Here is a 21,740-nt window from a genome sequence, read left to right on the forward strand (position 1 = left end):
GTTCGCGTACGAGCACCAGTTCTTTCAGTACAGAGCCCTCCCGTTCAGCCTGTTGTCAGTGCCACGGGTTTTCACCAAGTTGCTGGTGGCTATCATAGCCCACCTCAGGATACGGGGGATACACGCATACCCGTATCTTGACAACATTTTGATACGAGCAAAGTCGGAGGCATGAGCAGCGGAGGATGTGGAGCACACTGCCCATACCCTGGAGGCCCATGGCTTCATAATCAACCTGAACAAGAGCCAAATGCAACCGTCGCAACGTCTATTGCATCTGGGGGCCCTGTTCAATACAAAAGAGGCATTGGTGAGTTTACCGTCAGAAAGGGAGGATGAAAATTTATCGAACTCTCCACCCTTATCTAGTCAAGTCAAAAGCTCCGCTGATGCAATTGGCACATATTCTGGGCCTGATGATCACATGCCTAGACTGTGTGCCATGGGCACGGTGGCATTCCAGAAACCTTCAGTGGCTACTTCTGCCATATCAGGAAGCCATTATGGAGAGGTCAAACTTGTGGGTCCCGCTTCCCAGCAAAGTCAAGGAGTCATTCACTTGGTGGACCTCAACTGCCCTAAAGAAGGGTCTCCCATTGGATACCCCAGAAAAGATCATAGTGACCACCGATGCGAGCCTCTCGGGATGGGGGGCACACTGTCCAGGCCTAGGGCAGCTAGTCTCGGGAGGACCTGGGTCACAATATAAACTGGCTGGAGCTAAAAGCAGTGCGTTTAGCACCGGAAAGATTTCGGGGTCTTCTGGAGGGTCGGCACGTGCTAATACAGACCAACAATATCACGACGTAAGTTCACATAAATCACCAGGGCGGGACGAGATCCCGTTCCCTGATGCGAGAGACGGACTGGTTGTTCATATGGGCAGAAATGCACCGCAAGTCAATAATGGCAGAACATCTCGCGGGCCTACTGAATTATCAGGCGGACTGGCTGAGTCACCAGTTTCTGGACCCGGCGGAGTGGGCGCTCCATCCGGAGGTTTTCGAGCAGTTGACGTATCGGTGGGGACTACCAGCGGTGGACATGTTTGCCTCACCTCAGAACACCAAACTCCCGAGGTTTTTCTCAAGATACCTCTGTTACCACACGGAACAGGTGGACGCCCTGGTCACCAAATGGCCTCAAGGCCTACTTTACGTCTTTCCACCAATGGCAATCCTGGGGGCGGTTGTCAGAAAGCTGATTGTCGAAAGAGCCGACGTCATTCTAATAGCCCCTTACTGGCCGAGGTTCTCAGACCTGATGGCGCTTTCTACCCAAGAACCATGGGCGCTCCCATTGAGAAGGGACTTATTGAGCCAAGGCCCAATCTTACATCCAGACCCAGAGTGGCTCCACTTCCACGCTTGGAGGTTGAGCGTTCAACGTTGATTGCCAAGGGGTACTTGGAGAGAGTCCAAGATACCATCCTGGCGGCAAAACGCCCATCTACCGCTAGGATCTATGAGGTTACATGGTCCGCTTTTTGCTCATGGTCACGTAAGGCGAGGTTGGACCCATTACGTGCGGATGTACCGGCTGTCCTTGCCTTCATACAGGCAGGGGTTGACAAGGGCCTCCGCCCCAACACCTTGAGGCGCCAAACATCAGCCTTAGCTTCGGTCCTAAGCATTTCGTCCAAAGATTCTTTACATCTGCACCCAGACGTCCGTCATTTCCTGAAGGGAGCGGTTAATCTGCATCCTCCGCCAATTCATAGGTTCCCCTCGTGGAATTTAAACAAGGTTCTGAATGCGCTTACTAAGGCACCCTTTGAACCTCTAAGTCAGGTACCCTTACGAATTCTCTCATTTAAAGTTTTGTTCCTTGCGGCTATCACTTCGGCCAGGCGCGTCTCAGAACTGGCGGCACTATTGGTTAGGGATGAATTCTGTGTCTTCCAGAAGGAGTCAGTAGTGTTAAAGTTAGACCCGACCTTTTTGCCAAAGGTGAATACAGTATTTCACAGGAGTCAAGAGGTTGTGTTACCATTATTCTGTCCGAAGCCTCACCATCAGAAGGAACGGGCTTGGCACACTTTGGATGTTAGGAGGGCTCTCCGCATCTACATTAAAAGGACAGGTAGTTTCAGGAAGTCAGATTCTCTGTTTATATCTTTTTTGCCCTCGAACCTAGGTTCAAAAGTATCCAAGGTGGCACTGGCATGGTGGCTGAGGGCCACAATTGCCTTGGCGTATGAGGCTTTACATTTGGAGGTTCCTCCGAAGATCACTGCACATTCCACTAGGAGTGTGGCCACTACTGCGGCTTTCTCGGCTAGGGTTTCGCTAGAAGAGATATGTAAGACAGCCACTTGGTCGTCTTCGTCCCCTTTTGTCAGACACTATAAAATCCCGTCTTTTTACGAGCCCCAAGTGGCGGTTGCCCGTACAATTTTACAAAGTGGTGTGAGTCATGAAGCATCCACTTCCCGCCCCGGTTGTTAGCTTGGGTATGTCCCATCAAGTAACGGATGCCCTCCCCATACCTTGGAAAAAGAAACATTGGTAGACTTACTGTGAAGGGTTCTTTTTCTGGTATGGGGAGGGCATCCGGCCCGCCCGCGGATGCAGAGGTGGGGACCCATGCGGCGGTGGAGCAACTCCTGGGGAGTTTAGTTGACGCTATCCCTTTGGTTCTTCTTACTTTCATTCCTTCTTTATCTATGGTGATATTTCATGAGGTCCAGTACTTTGTTATTATTACTGTGTATGCAATGGTTGCAAAATACGCTGTTTGTCTCTCCCTGTGCTCCGCAAGACCAGAACTGGGAAGTAGGGGGCAGGTCAGAGGGAGTGCTCGTTTCTCATTGGCCCTGTCTTGGAGCATGCAGAGCTTGACAACCCATCAAGTAACGGATGCCCTCCCCATAACAGAAAAAGAACCCTTCACGGTAAGTCTACCAATGTTTCTTTCTCCCCATTTCTATTTTTCATATTGGTTCATTAATGCAGGATTTGACTAATTGCACAGCAAATTAATGACACTAGTGGGCCCGGGCGCAAAGCATCTGCGCCTCTAGTTGGGCCCAGCCGTGCCCCCACCCGGCTTTCTGACTGGCCAGCTGACCGGCTGCTCCCTCCCTCCCTCCTCCCGGCAACCAGTCTAGTCTGGCCCGCCACTGCTGCCTCCTCCCCATCTGGGCGGGCCAAAATGATTTTAAGATATGAGTGTGACTGAGATTTCCAACTTGAGATATTGGCAGAGAAAACATGAACCATCATCTCCTTTGGTCTAGACAGTGAAATAGATGCCAAGGGTTCCCACGCCCCCACTACAGACTTAGGAATTAGACTGCATACCAAGCCAAGATTTAACTAAGCCAATAACAAATGCAAATCAAATTTTCACATACCCCAGATTATAAGATGGTAAATAAACATGAATGCTTTTTAATAATTTCCCTTAGGAATAAAGATAATCTGTACCAAATCGCATGATGAGACTCTGCATTAGGAGATAATTATTTTTCTTCTTATTTTGATTTGATCTGTACATGTAAAATATTTTAACCTCTATAACACAACCCTTCTTTGAATATATTTACATTGAAATGAGGTTTTGCAAGCTACACTTCATGCAACACATTCATATTTTTAAAAAGAATTAAAAGCAATATTATTAAAGTTCTCCTAGCTTTAATCAAATTGCCTGCCTTCAGTACAAGTTCAAAAGTCTCCATGTATTATGACAACTTTTGCCAATATTGAAAAAAAACACACCTTATTTCTAAAAAAATTAAGCACTAGAAACCATCCACCAATTTATGCTATACTTAAATGTGACATATAGGAACATAGGAAGATGCAATATACTATGTCAGACCATTGGTCTATCTAGCTCAGTATTGTCTTCACAGACTGGCAGTGGCTTCTCCAAGGTTGCAGGCAGGAATCTCTCTCAGCCCTATCTTGGAGAAGCCAGGGAGGGAACTTGGGACCTTCTGCCCTTCTCAGAGCAGCTTCATCCCCTGAGTGGAATATCTTGCAGTGCTCACACTTCTAGTCTCTCTTTCATATGCAACCAGGGTGGACCCTGTGTAGCTAAGGGGACAAGTCATGCTTGCTGCCACAAGACCAGTTCTCCTCTCCCGATATCAAAATCTGATGCTTAAAATTTTTGTGTGGCTTTTGAAACCAACCACTGATGTAACTTAATCCATGTGATGCAGTATCAGAAGAAAGCAGATGATGCCTGTTTCAGTTTGACACATCAGTGATAGTACAATTTACAATAAAGCAAGGCATGTGCCTTTTTTCTTGGTTAAAAAAAGCAACAGAAAAGAAAGAATAGCAGAATTGTGTCAAACACAGGAACATCTGTGCAAAAAAACAAGCAAAAACATGGCAGTCTGCTGAGCAAAAATAGAGAAAGAAATAGTTTCACTTTATTCTGCATTAGTCATACCTCATCAGAAGTACTGTGCTCAGTTCTGGATGTCACACTTTTAAGGACATGTCACACTTTTAAGTGTACAACAACAAATATTCATATACCGCTTTTCAACAAAAGTTTCCAAAGCAGTTTACATAGAGAAATAAGTAAAGTGGATCCCTGTCCCCAAAGGGCTGACAATCTAAAAAGCCCATTAGCTTGCATCTCCTCCGGAATGGAGGTTTGTGTTCACATATCAGGCAGATATGAGAACTATCAGGGAGCACTTCACACACAATTTGGGTTTTTCACTGTGTGTTAGGATGTAGCCTGATTTATACTGGGGTAAATAAATCCACTTTTTGCATCTTTTGCGGGGACAACTTCAAGTTTACAGCCTGGCAGTAAACTCGGGGTAAAGCCTGCTGTGTGAAGAACTCAAAGGCCCATAGCGGAGATGGACAATTCCATCTAGTGCTTGGCAAATTTTTATTGTCCTTTTCCTTTTTAAATGAGTTGAGCACCAATGCCTGCTAAAATTATTGCTCTTATTGCTACCCACATATTGAACCATTCACAGCTTTTGTCCTTAGCAGTCTGCAATTGTGCAACTGAAATCCTGTATTTGTTCGTTCAGTGGTTGTAGTCCTTTAATCTAGGAATATAGGAAGCTGCCATATACAGAGTTGGATCACTGGTCCATCTAGCTCAATATTGTCTGCACAGACTGGCAGCAGCTCCTCCAAGGCTGTAGGCAGGAATCTTTCTCAGCCACATCTTGGAGCTGTCAGGGAGGGGACTTGGAATCTTCTACATGCAGATGCTCTTCCCAGAGCAGCTCCATGCCCTAAGGGGAATATCCTGCAGTGCTCATGCATGAACATAGTTGCTCTAAGCTGCACTTAGAGTTAATGGGAGCCACCACTGGCTCTCAGGCCTTGCCATGAAGTACACCAATATATAGTATCAAGCACTATTATGCACTTCTGTCTTCCAGAAGATCAAGAAATTGGCTTTTTCCTCTACTCTGCTCCTTACTTCTCATAGCTTATTTGATTTTCATTTTTCTGTATTTTGTTGTAGCTTGCTTTTATTATCTATTAAAGCAGTAACCTCTTATTGATGTGTTTTATTGTAATTTAGTGTACAGTATTTTTGGTTTTAGTGTTGTACGTCACCTCCAATACCACTGGGAAGAGAAGTGCTCCATAAATATATATTGGTTTAATCAATTTATAGGCTTCCCTGTAGTGCAAAACACTTGGAAAAGGGCCTCTGACAAATATGGCAAAATATTATATAAATATGATACAACAAAACAATCAGAATCACAGACAGCACCCACAGAAATACTACAACCAAACCCAAGATAAACTATGTTAATTTGGGCTAATAAGTCTTTACCTGGAACCGAAAGACAACTAAGCTGGGGTCACATTTATTAACACATGAACTACTCTTGGGAGATAGTGGGCCTCCCTTGCTTTTAATTCTAATTAAAAGCTTGCAAGAACAGGAAAGTCTTGAGGGTCTTCCTGAAAACAAACAGAGAAGGAGATGCTCTAATTTCAGCAGGGAGCATATTCCACAGCCCTGGGGCAGCTACAGAGAAAGCCCAGTCCCGAGTCACCACCAGATGAGCTGATGGCAACCCTAACCCCAGAAGAACGTAACAGGAGGTAGGGTTCATGACAAAGGAGGTGCTCTCTTAAATAGCCTGGACCTAAACCATTAAGGGCTTTATAGGTAATAACCAGCACTTTGTATTTCACCCGGAAACATATAGGCAGCCAGTGCAGTTCTTTCAAAACCGGTGCTATATGGTCCCTTCGTGTTGTCCCAGAGACCAATCTGGCTGCTGCATTCTGTACCAATTGTAGTTTCCGAACTACATACAAAGGCAGCCCCACGTAGAGTGCATTACGTAGTCAATTCTGGAGATTACCAGCATATGTACCACTGTTTTAAGAGCATTCACCTCTAGAAATGGACGTAGCTGACGTATCAACCGAAGCTGATAAAAAGCACTCCTGGCCACTGCCTTCATCTGAGAAACCAGGGAGAGCTTTGGGTCCAGGAGCACTCCAAAACTGCATACCTAATCTTTCATACATGATCTTTAATGGACATGTTAAGGATACTGCGTGTGTCACGTACGAGTGTGAGAGAAATGCTTAACTTGCAGTGGGGGTGGGGTGGGGGTGGTTCCAAAGGCCTTTAGGTCCAGGCTCCTAAATTACCTAGGTGCACCTCTGGTAATGGTAATAGGGGAAATAATCTTTTTGGTGGTGGTGCCTATTTTATGAAAATGCCCTCCCAAGAGACATCTGGATACCAGGTTAAGACCTCCAATTACCTAAGCTTTTAATGAACAATGACTTTGATTTTATCTGTAGCTTTGCTGTTTTATCTCTTGCGCATCTTATTTCTCTCTCTTTTTAAACTACCTATTCTGCCCTGAACTCCTGTATTGCTATTTGATCTAATTTTTAATCTGTGGTCATGTAAGGTTTTATTTTTAATTTCTCTTTTCTTAGGCAGCTTTTAAAACAGGATATACATTTTCAAACAAAATATGTCAGATGGTGCACAACTTGAAGATCCTATCTCAAAAGCTGACAAAATCAGAGAAGAAAAGCCGTTTAAACTTAATTGCTGCAAATCAACATATGCAACTTCCTCCTACCCCTATCTGGAAACTTACAGACTGGCAGGATGTGTTGTCACTGAATACTAGACAAGGAAGATGTCAGAGATCTATAACCCAAATCAATTATTGCTTAGGTTGAGGTAAGCTTGGGTTTCATTTTCACTCCAACTTGTTGCCTATGAGCCTGGTTCCTGAAAAAAAGCTGCAGGGTCATCAGCAATGGATGCAGCTTTGCTCATGCTGAATGGATTAGATTCATATATTAGACAAAAATACACATTCAGCACATGACATTAGCTGATGCAGGCAAAACTCTACATTGTAGTTGGCGTGTGCAGTTTAGATGCAACAGGAGTCACTAAAACACACGTACTAGGTACTGCAATTTTAGCACAATTCCCACCTGCATGCCATCATGATTTTATCCAGTCATTTCATGCACATATCCACATGGATGCAAGTCTCCCAAAAAGTTGAACTTTTATTTTGATCACATCACATCATTCGTTCACTTGGCCTCAAAAATGAGTTCTTTCAAATGTATCTAGCCTGCAATCAACTCATACTTGTTTAATTACCGGCAAGACTAGAAGCCACAGAACAAAAGAAGATCTTGATATTATTTGGTAACCATCCCTACAGCACTTTTCAGTGTCTAAGGGGAGATTTTTTGTAATACAGAAGGAAGGTTCTTCAAACAGGAAACACTTGAACTAATGCATCTACAGATCTCTTTTTTGCATTTCATCTAAGCAACAATCCCTTGAAGAAAAACTACTATTGTTGGTTATGGGATGGTAGCCCTCAAGAGGGGACCATATGAAGCATATATATGTGTGCATGTGTGCACAGACATGTACGTTTGGGGCAGGGTTTCTTTGAGTACCAGTTGCAGAGGAGTAACAGCAGGAGAGAGGTTATGCCCTCAACTCCTGCCTGTAGGCTTCCAGCGGCATCTGGTGGGCCACTGTGTGAAACAGGATGTAGATGGGCCATGGGCCTGATCCAGCAGGGCTGTTCTTATGTAGCACTTAATCTAGGTTCACTGATATGATTGAGTATAGTGGAAGAATTTGGGAATTTTAATTTCTATAAGTCATTTTTGTATGTTTGGTTATCTTATTTACCTAAATAGAAAATGACTATGAATTTAAGACAACCTCAGCCAATTTCTAACCTCAAAGAACCTGGAAAAAACCTAATCTTAAGCATCAGAGAAACAGGGCATATTTTGTTATTTTTTAACATATTTATGGTTTTTTTAAGATGGAGGGCTGCCAGACAAGCTGATTTGGTCAACGGGGGATCCCAACATCCCCCCGCCCAAAACCACCCTAGAAAAACATACATTTTTGTTTTAGTATAAGCTTCCATTGAGTGTATTTGGTTAAAAAAAAGGTCTTGCTTATGAGTGGTAATATTTCCCTTCCCTGGCCAAGCTCACAGCTGAAGCACTCATCCAGCCTTCTTCCCTTTGAGAGTGGTAATATTGTTGGCCTTCAAGAGAAAACTTGTTTGGTCTGGCCTTCCAATGCTTTTAAAGTGTTCTTTAATGTTTAACTGGTTTTAAATTGTGTTTTAAAAATTGTTTTAAGCCAATGGTTTGAAATGATTGTTTGTTATCGGTTGTTGTACACCTCCCAGAACCTTTGGATGGAAAGGGCGGTATAGAAATGCAATAAATAAATAACAGAGAACTTGAACTGAAGGGGGCCTCAGGCAAGGCTCAAGGAAAAGGAGTGAGGGGGCAGAATCATGAAGGGGCACTCAAGATGGGCAATATATTAAAAGGGGAGCTTAGAGAGGAACAAGGAAGGGCAGAACGAGGTCTACCATTAGGCAGGGTGAGGTAACTCACCTCAGGCAGGAGCTCCTGGAGTCATACCGAAGGTCAATTTTTTTTGCCATGAAATAACTGGCGTTTTGTTGTTTTTAAATTGCCCCTGGGGGTGCAGAGGTACATGCATTTTCACCCTCAGGCAACAGAACCTCTTGGGCAAGGGGTGGCAGAGCAGCACTTAAGCTGGGGGAAAAAGAGCAGTATATACATAATAAGGGGAAGAAGAAAAGAGAGAGCGAGCTGCGGGTGGCTGAGGAAAAGTACAACGGGCAGGTAGTCCCCGCGCGGCTAGGAAGGGGCTAAGGGGGCTCTGGGAGCCAAGACAGGCGGAGGGGCGCGCGTGGGGCAGGGGAGCCCGAGCCACGCCAGAGGTAGCCAAGCCCCTGCCTCGGGTCAGCCAGGCGCGGAGTGCAAAGAGGAGCAGGAGGAGAGCGCCACAGGTGGCGCCTGCCTGAGAGGCGACCCGAGGCACGCTTCGCTTGGGAAACACGGCACGGAAGGGCAGAGGGGGTGGTACCTGCGGTGGAGGAGAGGGCTGGGGGTGGCCTCGGGAGGAAAAGTGCGGCGGCGGGCGTCAGTCCCCGAGGTCACCTCGCCCGGGCAAGGATGTCACCCGGCTCCCAGCAGCTCTCCCCACCACCAGCTCACCTTGGGCTTGTTGAAGACCGACTCCATGCTGTCTCCCATAATCTCGTCCCTGCTGCACGTCTCTCGCAGCCAGCCAGGACTTTTGTGGTCGGCGGCTGGCCCGCCCTGCCGTGTTTCTGCGGGGCTGGCTCCGCCCAGCGGGCTGCCCGCCGCCGGACCAGCCCGCCCGGTTGATTTGGGACTTGGGGGCTGGAAGGGCGGCAGCGGCGGAGGAAGAAGAGACCTCCCCGCGCTTTTGCTTCCCCGCCAATAATAGGACGGTGCCAATCATGCTCGGAGCTCCACAGGCTGCAAATCCTGCTCAACTCTGCCTGACTCATGGAAGGAGGGGCAGCTGCTTGCTTGGGGGCATACTGCGGACTAACCCCCGTATGCCCCCAGCTTCCGTGGCGTAGGGCCAGCTTTAGGGGACAGATTCCTCTTCTGCTTGGACACAGGCCAATCAGAGCTGATGCCCTTTCTGAGGTGGTGGTACAGTCCTCTTCCCTCGCCGCACTGTACCACTTCAGATGTCGCACTGGCACGTGTGTCATGTGCCTTTTTCTTCGCTCCCCTCCCGCTCATGGAAATCACATTTCCTGTGTTGAAAGTGTGTGTCTGCTAGAGAAGAGGCCAGAGGGTGCCCCTCTAATGGGAACACTTTGATGTGGGTCATGATTCCTTTGGGGAAACTGTCAGCCAAGCAACCCACACGCGCGCACATCTGAAAGTGTGTATATTATGAGTATAAAGACGGTATAGTGGCGATGTAATGTGCATTCTCCAAAGGAACACAAGCTTTTGTCAAGACCTCTCGAAAACAGGCGCACAGATATATATATACACAAACGTTTCGACGTTACACATCAGCATCGGTGCAATACAGTGGTAGCTGACACGTGCTCTTAATAACGCAACATCATGACCCAGCAAAACTGAGAGTAATTTGCCAATCCTGTTACAGTGTCAATCAGTCCTATTACAACCCCACCCCACCCCCAATATCTCGTTAGCCGAGCGAGAGAGTAAAAATTTCCACCCTCGCATAATAGGAAGGGAGGGTAATCATGGGAGGGAAAGAGTAAAAACTTACTCAGCCAATGCATTTCATCACTCCATTTCTTCTTTAACGTTTATGGTGGAACGCAGCTGCTCTATAGACCACAAGCAGTGAGGGAAACCCCCTTTCATAGTAACAACTGCTCTGAAGATATTCACCTTGGCTGTGCAGGCAGATGTGAGGGAGCAGAAAATCAGGGAAGCTAATATATATAGAGCAGCTGCATGCCAACATAGTGTGTTCTTTCGGAGAATGTGTATTTCATTGCTATTATACCAGCGTTATACTCATATACACACCATCAGATGTTTTTAACATCTGTTTTGTTTTATCTGCACATTAAAGAGGTCTTGAAAAAAGCTTGTGAGCATAAGGAAAATATGCACACCTGAGCAGTGGAGGATCAGATGCACTTCGTGAAATGGGCGTAGTCCATGGAAGCTTGTGCTAAAGTTAGCAAATTCGTCTTGTGAAGTGCCGCCAGACTCTGTTAGCTTTTGTTGCAACCAACAATTAAGGCTACCCCTCTGGAAGTTGTTACTGTGAGAGGTGGTTTCCCTCACTAGGGAAGAACATTCTTGGTGGAATTCCTGACAGTACAGTACTTCAGTCACACCAGGGTTCAGCCTGAGTGCCTGTTTTGAATACCGGTACCAAGAACGCAAGAGATAATTGTAAAATTAATAATGTCCCTAGGCTTGTGCAGAGTTAATAAGCTATATTAAGCTATTCATCAGTTAGGTCCCCCTACTCCATTTTGCCCCTAGGCTGGTTTTTTTTTTGTTTGTTTGTTTGTTTGTTTTTTAAAGTATGAGTGTGTTCCCTTTACAACTGCATAATCGCAACCAGCCTTAAAATACCCAAAATTTGCAGAAGGAACTTGGATGACAAAACTCTTATTTCAAGGTAGTACATTTTATATATTTATGAATGTACTTCTTCTGTCACTCACATCAAGGATTCTTGCCAGGGCTGCAGATAGAGGAGAAGCTTTGAAGAGCAACTCCTTACTTAAACTTTGGGAGGGGAGGAGGAAAGATACCTCTGAGCGGGGGGGGGGGTGGAGAGAGAGAGAGAGAGAGAGATGTTTCCTTTGTGGATTGACGACATGGGTTTTGAAGTTTGGGAAGGGAGAGTAAAATGAGAAGGAGCTCCTCAAATGCTTGGGGTGGATGTGTACCCCTGATTCCTGCTACTAGTGTGTTTGGGGGAGGGAATCGTGTCCACCAGTGTGCACTGGCAGGGTGGACGACTAATTATAACTGCCAAAGAGAAGGACATTTTACATGCAAGAGAAGGAAGTTTAAAATCAAACTCTTAATTCTCAAGAGCATACTGTGCGGCATAGCTTCCAAACTTATTTTTGCAGTTATTCCAGTCCCTATACTCATAAAAATAACATACACTTTTATAGTAAGGCACTGACAACATTCTACAAATATGCAATTTGTCAGGATACGAGCTGAACTGGTTTGAGATAATCTTTGCAAAGAAACATAATGAAGTATTTGAATTATGTATTATGCCATGCATTCAGTAACACAAAGAGTACTGGTAGTTACAATGGAAGTGACAGCTAAGAACGTAAAAGTTCAGTTAATCCTAGAATTAGAAGCTACCTACCCTGCTGTTTAACATATGACACGGAGATAAAATCAACAATACTTCGAATGAGTAAAAGCTGTCATATCTTTTAGTTTCTTTTCCTAGCACACTCACCCAATCACAGGATTGTGAAACAATCACAAGATTGTTTCTCATTCTTTGTATTAGGATGATTTTGTGGCTAATAGTAATTCTACTAAAAGTAAAGAATTGGCTTGGCTCTTGCATTTCCTGGTTCTGTGTTTGGTTTTGGTTTGGTTTTGCATTGTGGTATATTTCTAAAGACTCCACATTAACAATGTTTTGTGTCATTGGGTGTGCTTTAGGAATGACAGACTTTAGCTTCAAAGCAGGTGGAGTTTAAGAATACTGCACATACCAAAATTAATGGCCCAGTTTTGCTGTATAGGCAAACTAGGTTGCAGGCTCGGCCACAAGGGCTGTTTGTCCTATTAAGAGTTTTTTTCAGTCAGCAATAGTGTGAGGTCTGCAAAACCTTCACACAAGTTTCAAGTGCAATTCTACTCAATGTACAGATATTTCCAGAGGCTTCCATTCTCTTTCCTAGTGCCATCTTACCCTCTGTACACAAGCTGAACAGGGACCTCATGTGATTCTCTTTCGGTGCCACCTGCTGGACAGCTTTAGTATTCAGAGAAGAACTCTTGCTTTTAATTACTACTTTTGTAGCAACTGGGAAAAGGATGGATTATTCTTGAAATGCAAAAGCTGGCCAGCAGATGGTGCTGCAAATATTGCATGAGATCCCTGATCAACATGCATACAGAGGGTACGATTGCAGGAGCATCTGTGTGGTAAGTAAGATCATGCTTGGAACTTGCGCAAGAGCTTTTCAGATCCTGCATTTTATTGCTGTCTAAAAAAACTCACATTTACACTGCTTTGAGCATGGTTTGCCTGGTTCACTGTACAAAGTGTGTCTCCCAGAAACCCCTGGGGGATAGTTCTGGGAGGGCAATTGCTGTAAAAGTAAAATGTAAAAGTAAAAATCTACTATTGCGGATATGGAAACCGCAAATACTGGGTGGCTTAATGTGCACCACAGGCTGCCAGCAGTTCAGGAATGCCCCCCAGGAGCAGAAAATCAGCTGAAAATCGCATGTTTCGCCCTTTTAAAAATGGGGCTAAAAGGCTGTAGAAATGTGAGGGGAGTGCCTACCATGTTCCATGGGTCCCCAGCAGTCAAGCAATGCCCCCAACAGTTGAAAATCGGCTGAAAATTGCCATTTCTTTTGTCCCCTTAAAAAAAGGCGCCATAAAATGGCTCTCTCTTTCAAAATGGAGATCAGAAATGACCTCTGAGGTCCTTTCCGGCCACCTCCAATCCATGGATATGCAGACCTAACTCTTTTTTGCCTCCCCCCTCCCCCGCCCGTCGCCGCCTATACCGAGGTCAGGTGTCTATTACCTGGCTGCGGATACGCAAAGCCACAGAGAGTGAACCAGCAATTAACGAGATTCTTCTGTATTCTTTCATCCTGATCTCTCATGTTAATTCTGGCATGGAGGACTCCCATCACAAACTAAGAATATACCCAGGATTGCAGGGAAACTTGCTGAAGTTTCATCTAATCCAGCATCCTGTTTCCCACCATAATCCACCAGAAGGGGATGACAAGAGATCTATCATGTCCTGCCTTAGTTTCTAAACTGAGAAGCACCAAACGTGAGCCCTATTCAGATGTCAGTACATTAGTACCTGTTTTTGTGTGAATGACTTTATCTGCACTCATTTTAAATGTTTACCTGGGTTCAGGCCCCCACAAATCCAGGATACAGATAGGAATTGTACTGCTGTACCTGCATTCAACATAACGCGTGAATAACTATACCTATGTACAGCTCTTACCTGTATACACTGCACACAGCTTATGAGTATTGCACATAATGTGTTAATTTTATGTAGCCTTTTCTCATTGAGAGGATACAACAGTCCCCTGATTATTTTGGATTGGATATCTACAAGCCAGAATAGCACACAATATTCAAAATGCAGCCACATTATAGATCTATGTGCAATTATGATACTGGCAGTTTTATTTTCAGACAGTCCCTTTCCTAATAACGCTTTGCATGGAATTTCTCTCTTCACACCAATTTGATTGCTTCTCTGAACAACCTCAACATCTGTCTTTGTTAACCACTCCAGACCAGAACCCATCCATTTACATCTGAAGTGGAGCCTCTTAAACACTGCACTTTAACTGCACCATCCCTATGCATGTAATTCAAAGTCCTGTTGTATTAAACACATAGGAAAATGTGCATAGGATAATTGTCGTCAACATGTAGGAAACTGAAATCTGTAAATACTCTCTCCTAAGACAGCATGTATTTTGAAATGCATTGTGTGAATTAAGAGGCCAATAAATGCACAGATAGTTCCACACCAACAGCTTTTATGTTTTCAATGGTGCAGTGTTGACTCCTCTTCCCTCCATTGTGCATTGGACTTTAGACTTGAGCTTCTTCCATTTCAGGGCTGGTGTCTCTACACTCCACTGAGTCCACACAAGGACTGCCTTGGCTACTAGACACACACCACCAGGCAAAAACCAAGGGTCAACCTTCAGGTTACCTTAACAAGGAATCGATTATCCTGACACAGTTGGGTCACCTTGCCCAGCCAGCTGACAAGCTCAGGCAGGCAGATCAATGTGGAATTTTTAAAAAATGTAACCACACAATGGCAAAAATGTGATTCAGTACAAATCGGCATACTTTCACTCTGAACAACAAGCAAATGATAACATTTCTGAGATGATAATACTACTACTTATATACCACTTCTCAACATTTCTCAAAGCAATTTACATTTAAAAAATTATTAATTAATTAATTAGATTTCTATACCGCCCTTCCAAAAATGGCTCAGGGTGGCTTACACAGAGAAATAACAAACAAATAAGATAAGCCCGCAAAGGGCTCACAATCTAAAAAGAAACATAAGATAGACACCAGCAACAGTCACTGGAGGTACTGTGCTGGGGGTGGGCACTGTCCACTGGACAGGGCCAGTTACTCTCCCCCCACTAAATAAAGAGAATCACCACAGTAAAAGGTGCCTCTTTGCCCAGTTAGCAGGGGTAATAAATAAGATAGTGCCCTCTCCCCAAAGGACTCGCAGTCTAAAAGAAAACTCAAGTTAGACATCAGCAACAGCTCCTATTGGGATACTGTGCTGGGGCTGGATGGACAGTTGCTCTCCTCCTGCTAAATACAAGGGGAGAGGAGAGCTGGTCTTGTGGTAGCAAGCATGACTTGTCCCCTTAGCTAAACAGCATCTGCCCTAGTTGCATATGGATGGGAGACTTGATGTGTAAGCACTGTAAGATATTCCCTTTAGGGGACGGAGCCGCTCTGGGAAGAGCATCTGAAGATTCCAAGTTCCCTCCCTGGCATCTCCAAGATAGGCCTGAGAGAGATTGCTGCCTGCAACCTTTGAGAAGCCACTGCTAGTCTGTGTAGACCAGAGATTCTCAACGTTGGGTCTCTAGATGTTATTGGACTTCAACTCCCATAATCCCCAGCCCCAGTGGCCTTTGGTTGGGGATTATAGGAGCTGAAGTCCAATAACATCTGGAGACCCAACATTGAGAACCCCTGGTATAGACAATACTGAGCTAGATAGACCAATGGTTGGGCTCATTATATGGCAGCTTCCTATGATCCTAATCACCACTTCAAAAGGTGCCTCTTTACTCAGGTGCAATCTTTTCACATAACAGTACCCCTCCAGAGTACACACTGAGAGGTGTGTATTTGTGTTGCCTTAACCTCCCCCCTGAAAATCACAACCCATATTAAAAGTTAATGCTCTAGTGATGAGGGTGTGAACACTTTTAATGTGGGGTGTGATTTTTCAGATGGCTGGACCTGCAATCGAGCAACTCACATACACATAAAACGGAAATAGTACAGGCATACAAGAGAACACCATGCTCTCAAAATCTGCACATTTGTAGGCCCTAATTTACATCACCAACAGCCTAATCCTGTAAGCTGCTTACTTGAAAGTAAGTCCCTGTGATTTAATAGCACTTACTCTCAAGTAAAGATGCATAGGATTTCAGCTGAAGGCTGTTATTGGGAAGAAGAAGAAAGAGAGAGCAAAGTGGCTTCTGACATTAAGTAGAAATGGGGTTGTGGGGCAGGGGCAGAAGAACTTATGTAACATGGCTTGTATGTTGTGAACTTGTATATGTGCTGCACATATGCAGCACACACTGTATAACCACTTCCCCACCTTGCTTTCGGTGTAGGGCAGCATTTCTCAAATGGTTTTGAACTCTACTTTTCCTTGTAAATTTATTCTAAATGCTGTCTTCTCAACCCAACACCAATAATCAGCTCCACATGTGAGGGTGCAGAGATCCTTGCATCCATTGACTGGCAGGCAACACTGGCAGTAGAAGAAGAACAACACAGCAGGATATCCTACGCAGGGAAACCTAAGTAAAAGGCAGTAGCTTGTTCTGAGCTGTAATTCCAAATCACTATGGAATGATGCAAACAGTGTAAGGGTGCAATTAACTTGCAGGGAGTCCTCTGCCAAGAGATATTCAATTCACCTGGTTGTTGTTGTTTTTTAAAAAACATATTATTAAATATTTTTCACTTTATAATATTGTAAACATATTGTACATATACTCATGGAAACAAAAGGGATTCAAAAAATGATATAGTAAAGAACGTAAGAGATTGTTTCAGAGAGCACTAACAGCAGGTTAAACCTGGGCAGTAAACCCATAGAAATATACTGTTACTGGTCTCCAAGCATGATAAATCCCATCATGCTCACACTTTTATGAAAGGTTGTTCATTTAGCCTATGTAAATACCTGTTTCACCCAGTCCCAGGCTTTGAGCAATTGCCCCAGGCCCCACATATGGAGCCCCCCCCATCCAAAGTATGGTTCAGTATTGGAAAGGATCGGATTAATTTTTTTCATTCAAGGCAGTAAAACTAATAAGCTAAAATAGAACGCCAGGAATCTAGGTTCAATAATTATTTCAGTATTTTGGGTTGTGTCCCCACCCCCACCCACACCATTTACCTTGACTTCAATGGACAATGGTGGTCCTGTTGTTTGACTTGAAAATTTAATCAACATATGCCCCATAGGGATGTGCACGGAACCGGTTCAGACAGCAGGCGGTTCTGCCGGTTCGAAGGCGGGGGTTGGTGGTGGTGTGTGTTCATCTTTAAGGGCGAGGGAGGGTGCACTTACCCCTCTCTCTGCTCCCCGCCCCCCCCGCCGGTGCTCCATTATCTTAAAGTTCATCAGGGCGGCAGCATACCTCCCTTCCGCCCCATTGCCCCCTTTACTGGAAGTATCCGATGTGCCTGTGCGCACCGGGCACAGGCATGCGCACGTTGCGGGCGAACGTGCACATGGCAGACATGTGCACACACGGCAGGTGCGTGTGTGTGACAGGCGCAACATGCACACACCCATGCCTGGTGCATGCGGGCACGTCGGATACTTCCAGTAAAGGGGGCAATGGGGCGGCAGGGAGGTACGCTGCCACCCCGATGGACTTTAAGAAAACGGAGTGCCAGCGGGGGGGAAGCGGAGGGAAGGGTAAGTGCACCCAACCCCACTCTTAAAGATGCACCCCCTGCCTTTGAACCACCCCGCCTGGTTCCATGCACTTCCCTAATGCCCCATAAGTCATTGCCATCTCCTAGCTTGCTGACAGCCTGGCTGGAGAGTATGGCCATTGAATTAACTTCCCATCCTCTACAACAGGACTGAGCAAACCTGGCCCTCCAGCTGTTGTTGAACTACAATAAATTACGGCTGGGGATTATGGGAGTTGTAGTTCAACAACAGCTGAAGGCTTGCCCACCCCTGCTCTACAAGCAAGGAATATTTACTGTTCAGCTAAGGTTCTCAATAGATAGTATTACCAACATCTTGTTCCTCTTAGCATCTCACAGACTTGATATTTGGAAGTGAAACCAATAGTATATCAATAGTATAATTAAATCTTAACAGACAGTTGTGTTAATTCTGATGTCAATATAGATGTTAAAATATTATATGCGGATCTAGCATTTTTTCCCCTCCAAACTGAGAAAATAACACAAAAACAGCTGTCTTGTGTGAATTCTGAGGAACAGATGGGGAAATTGTGCACTGAATTTGTTAATCTGTTGTTCATTGTAGATGCGTGCACGCACACAAACACAGTCACACAATAATAATAAACAGTTGCCATTAAATAAAACCTATTCTAGGACCCCTTTCCCTCCCTACAACCTCAGCAAATATTGGTGAAAATACTAAACTGACCCCTGGATGAAAAAGAGCTGGGACTGAGCACCAGTCCCCATTGACATTGTTAGGGGGCCCCAGGGGGCATGGGCCCCCAATGTTTTTTTTTGGGGGGGGTGGATCTCCCCCACCTCGCCTCAGCACCACTTGTTGCCACCTCGAACTAAGCATCTCGCCTCTGGGCATGTGAAAAGCAAAGCAGGGAAGTGGTGGTGGGCATGCTGTTTAGTTCCACTGCCACCATCAAGGTGGTGGCAGTAAGCAGCGGCAGCAGCAAGGTGGCAGTGAGCTTCGTCGTAACTTAAAAATAAGGTTAAAAGGTGTCCTAGTGCCATGCCTGGACCTGTATCCTTTGGGGGTATAGCAATGCCCCTTCCAGTGCCCCACCAGTATCACCACAAAAATCTCCAGAAAATGGGGGGAAATGTGTATGAAGTTAAGAGTAGGGACTCCTGCCTTTGTTTTTTCACCATGTTCAGCCACAGGCCTGAGTAACACATGCACCCCAGGGATATACTGCCATATTTTGTCGTGGGTCCATAATTGTTGTTAACCATTATTATGAATATTTCAGTGGAATCATGTGAAAGGGGGACATGCCATGTAGATAAATAACAGGTAAGATTTAGGATATGATAAGATAGGTATTAGGAACATAGGAAACTGCCATATACTGAGTCAGACCATTGGTCTATCTAGCTCAGTATTGTCTTCACAGACTGGCAGCGGCTTCTCCAAGGTTGCAGGCAGGAATCTCTCTCAGCCCTATCTTGGAGAAGCCAGGGAGGGAACTTGAAACCTTCTGCTCTTCCCAGAGCAGCTTCATCCCCTGAGGGGAATATCTTGCAGTGCTCACAGGGGCGTAGCTATAATTGAGCGAAAGGATTCAAAGAACACGGGCCCCCAGTTCCTGAGGGCCCTCTAGCTCCATCCCTCCCTATTTTCTTCATTATCTCCCTCACTCTGGGGGGCCGCCAGAGAGAGGGATGAACACGGGCCCCCTCTCCCCTAGCTAGGCCCCTGAGTGCTCACACATCAAGTCTCCCATTGATATGCAACCAGGGCAGACCCTGCTTAGCTATGGGGACAAGTCATGCTTGCTACCACAAGACCAGCTCTCCTCTCCCAGACCAGCTCTCCTCTCCCTATTAATTAAGTTATAAAGAAGAAAGCAGGCCTATGAATTAGGAGGACAAGAGGTAAATAAACTTTCTACCCTCTGAGGGAAAATATGCAAACACTGCAAGAGAAAAGAGAGAAAAAACAACTGCTAAGTCTGGGAACGGTGCCAAATAGGAAAGGGAGTTAACAGCAATAAAACCACAAGAAGAGAGAAAATATATTGATGGTGGGGTGGAGGGATGACTGTATGTCAGGCCTTGACCATTTTTCTTTGGATCTAAGTCAGCCCCAAAATTTAGGAGTCAGCCAACAGACATTTGATTAGTGACGGCCACTGTTGGTGTTTGTGTGGGGGAAGAATTTTCTTTATCCTTTTTACAAGTAGCATGTTTAGAACACAAACAGGGCTGCCTAGGACAAAGGATGAAAATGGTGCAAAAGGGATAGAGAAAACGGTGCAAAGGGACTGGCGAAAATGGGACTGAAATTGGGGGGGGGGTGCCCTGCCATGCTCTGTGTGTCCCCAGCTGTCCAGCAATGCCCCCCAAAGTTTTTTTACAGTGGTCTTTTCATGAAAAACCATGCTTTTTCCCTCCTCTATTTTTTTAAGGAGCCACAAAATGCCTCCTGTCCTCAAAATGGCAGGTGGAAATGACCTCAGAGGTCATTTCCACCCATCCTGACCCACAGATATGTGACTCTTAGTCCCTTAAACACCTAATTTGGGGGCATATACCGAGATCGGGTGGCATTTACCCAAACCACAGAGGCATTTACCCAAACCACAGATACGTGAAACCACGGATACCAGGTCCACAATTAACGAGGAGGAATTATATGAAGAGAAACTTTTTAGAAAACCTTTTGAAAGTCAGAGTATACTATGTCAGCTGGATCACCTTTATCCAAATGCCTGTTGACACTCTCAAAGAACTTCAAAAGGTTGGTGAGGCAAGGTTTACTTTTGCAGAAGCCATGCTGGTTCTCCTTCAGCAGGGCCTGTTCTTCTATATGCTTAAAATTTTTATCTTTAAGAATGCTTTCCATCAATTTGCCCGGAACAGACATTAAGCTAACTGGCCTGTAATTTCCTGGATCCCTCCTGGATCCCTTTTTGAAAATCAGTGTTATATTAGCTACTTTCCAGTCCTCTCGTACAGCCTGATTGTAGGGGTCTTACATATTTTTACAAAAAGGTTGGCAATTTAACATTTGAGTTATTTAAAGACTGTCAGGTAGATGCCATCTGGTCCTGACGATTTGTTAATTTTTATTTTTTTCCGGACAGTTTAGAATGTTTTCTCTCGTCACCTCTCTGACTCAGTTCTTTAGTCTCTGTCCCCGAGAAGCTTGGTTCAGGCACAGGTATCCTCTGACATGAAGACAGATGCAGAGAACTCATTTAGCTTCTCTGCAATCTCCTTATCCTCCTTAATAATCCTTTCCTTTTCACTCCCTCATCATCTAACAGACCAACCACCTCCCTGACAGGTTCCCTGCTTCTGGTATTCACTTTGGTGCTTTTAGCTAAATGTTCCTCAAACTCTCTTTTTGCCTCCCTTATTGTCTCCTTGCATTTCTTTTGCCAGAATCTATGTTCCTTTCTGTTCTCTTCATTTGGGCAGGCCTTCCCATTTCTGAAGGAATTCTTCCTCCCCTTTATAGCTTCCCTGACTTTATTTGTTAGCCATGCTGGCATCCTTCTGAACTGGATGGTACCTTTCTCCTTTTTGGTATACATTCTAACTGGGCTTCTATTATTGCTGTTTTAAACAAACTCCATACATTCTGAAGCGAAGTGACTCTCCTAATTTTCCCTTTCAGTTTTATTTTCACCAAACTCCTCATTTTAGAGAAGTTTCCTCTCCTGAAGTTTAAAGTGTGTTAGACTTCCTTGGCAATTCTCTCCTTGCATATGTGCTGAATTTGATCACGCTGTGGTCCAGGGGTGTAACTATAATTGAGTAGATGGGTTCAAAGAACCCAGGACCCCCAGCTCCTGAGGGGCCACCAGCTCCACCCTTCCCTATTTTCTTCATTATCTCCCTCACTCTGAGGCCCCCCCCCGGAGAGGGCCCCCTCTCCCCTAGCTACGCCCCTGCTGTGGTCACTGTTCCTTAAAGGTTCCATGACACTAACATCTCATACCAGGACCTGTGCA

At 45.0% G+C, this 21,740-nt stretch overlaps 1 protein-coding gene across 2 annotated transcripts in view; it reads right to left on the minus strand.

The window, feature by feature from the left end:
* ADA (adenosine deaminase) overlaps positions 1–10,603 on the minus strand; it is a 63,785-nt gene extending 53,182 nt beyond the window's left edge. The window contains exon 1 of one of the 2 annotated variants that reach the window (XM_053250130.1): positions 9,513–9,760. In XM_053250130.1, coding sequence (XP_053106105.1) covers positions 9,513–9,551 — 39 coding nt within the window. In that variant the 5' untranslated portion in view covers positions 9,552–9,760. Of the gene's footprint in view, positions 1–9,512; positions 9,761–10,584 lie in introns of those variants that run through there. The other variant, XM_053250129.1, reaches the window with a different exon arrangement.
* Between the last annotated feature and the right edge of the window lie 11,137 nt (positions 10,604–21,740).

Source organism: Hemicordylus capensis, chromosome 4 (genome assembly GCF_027244095.1).
Source record: "Hemicordylus capensis ecotype Gifberg chromosome 4, rHemCap1.1.pri, whole genome shotgun sequence".
NCBI lineage: Eukaryota > Metazoa > Chordata > Lepidosauria > Squamata > Cordylidae > Hemicordylus > Hemicordylus capensis.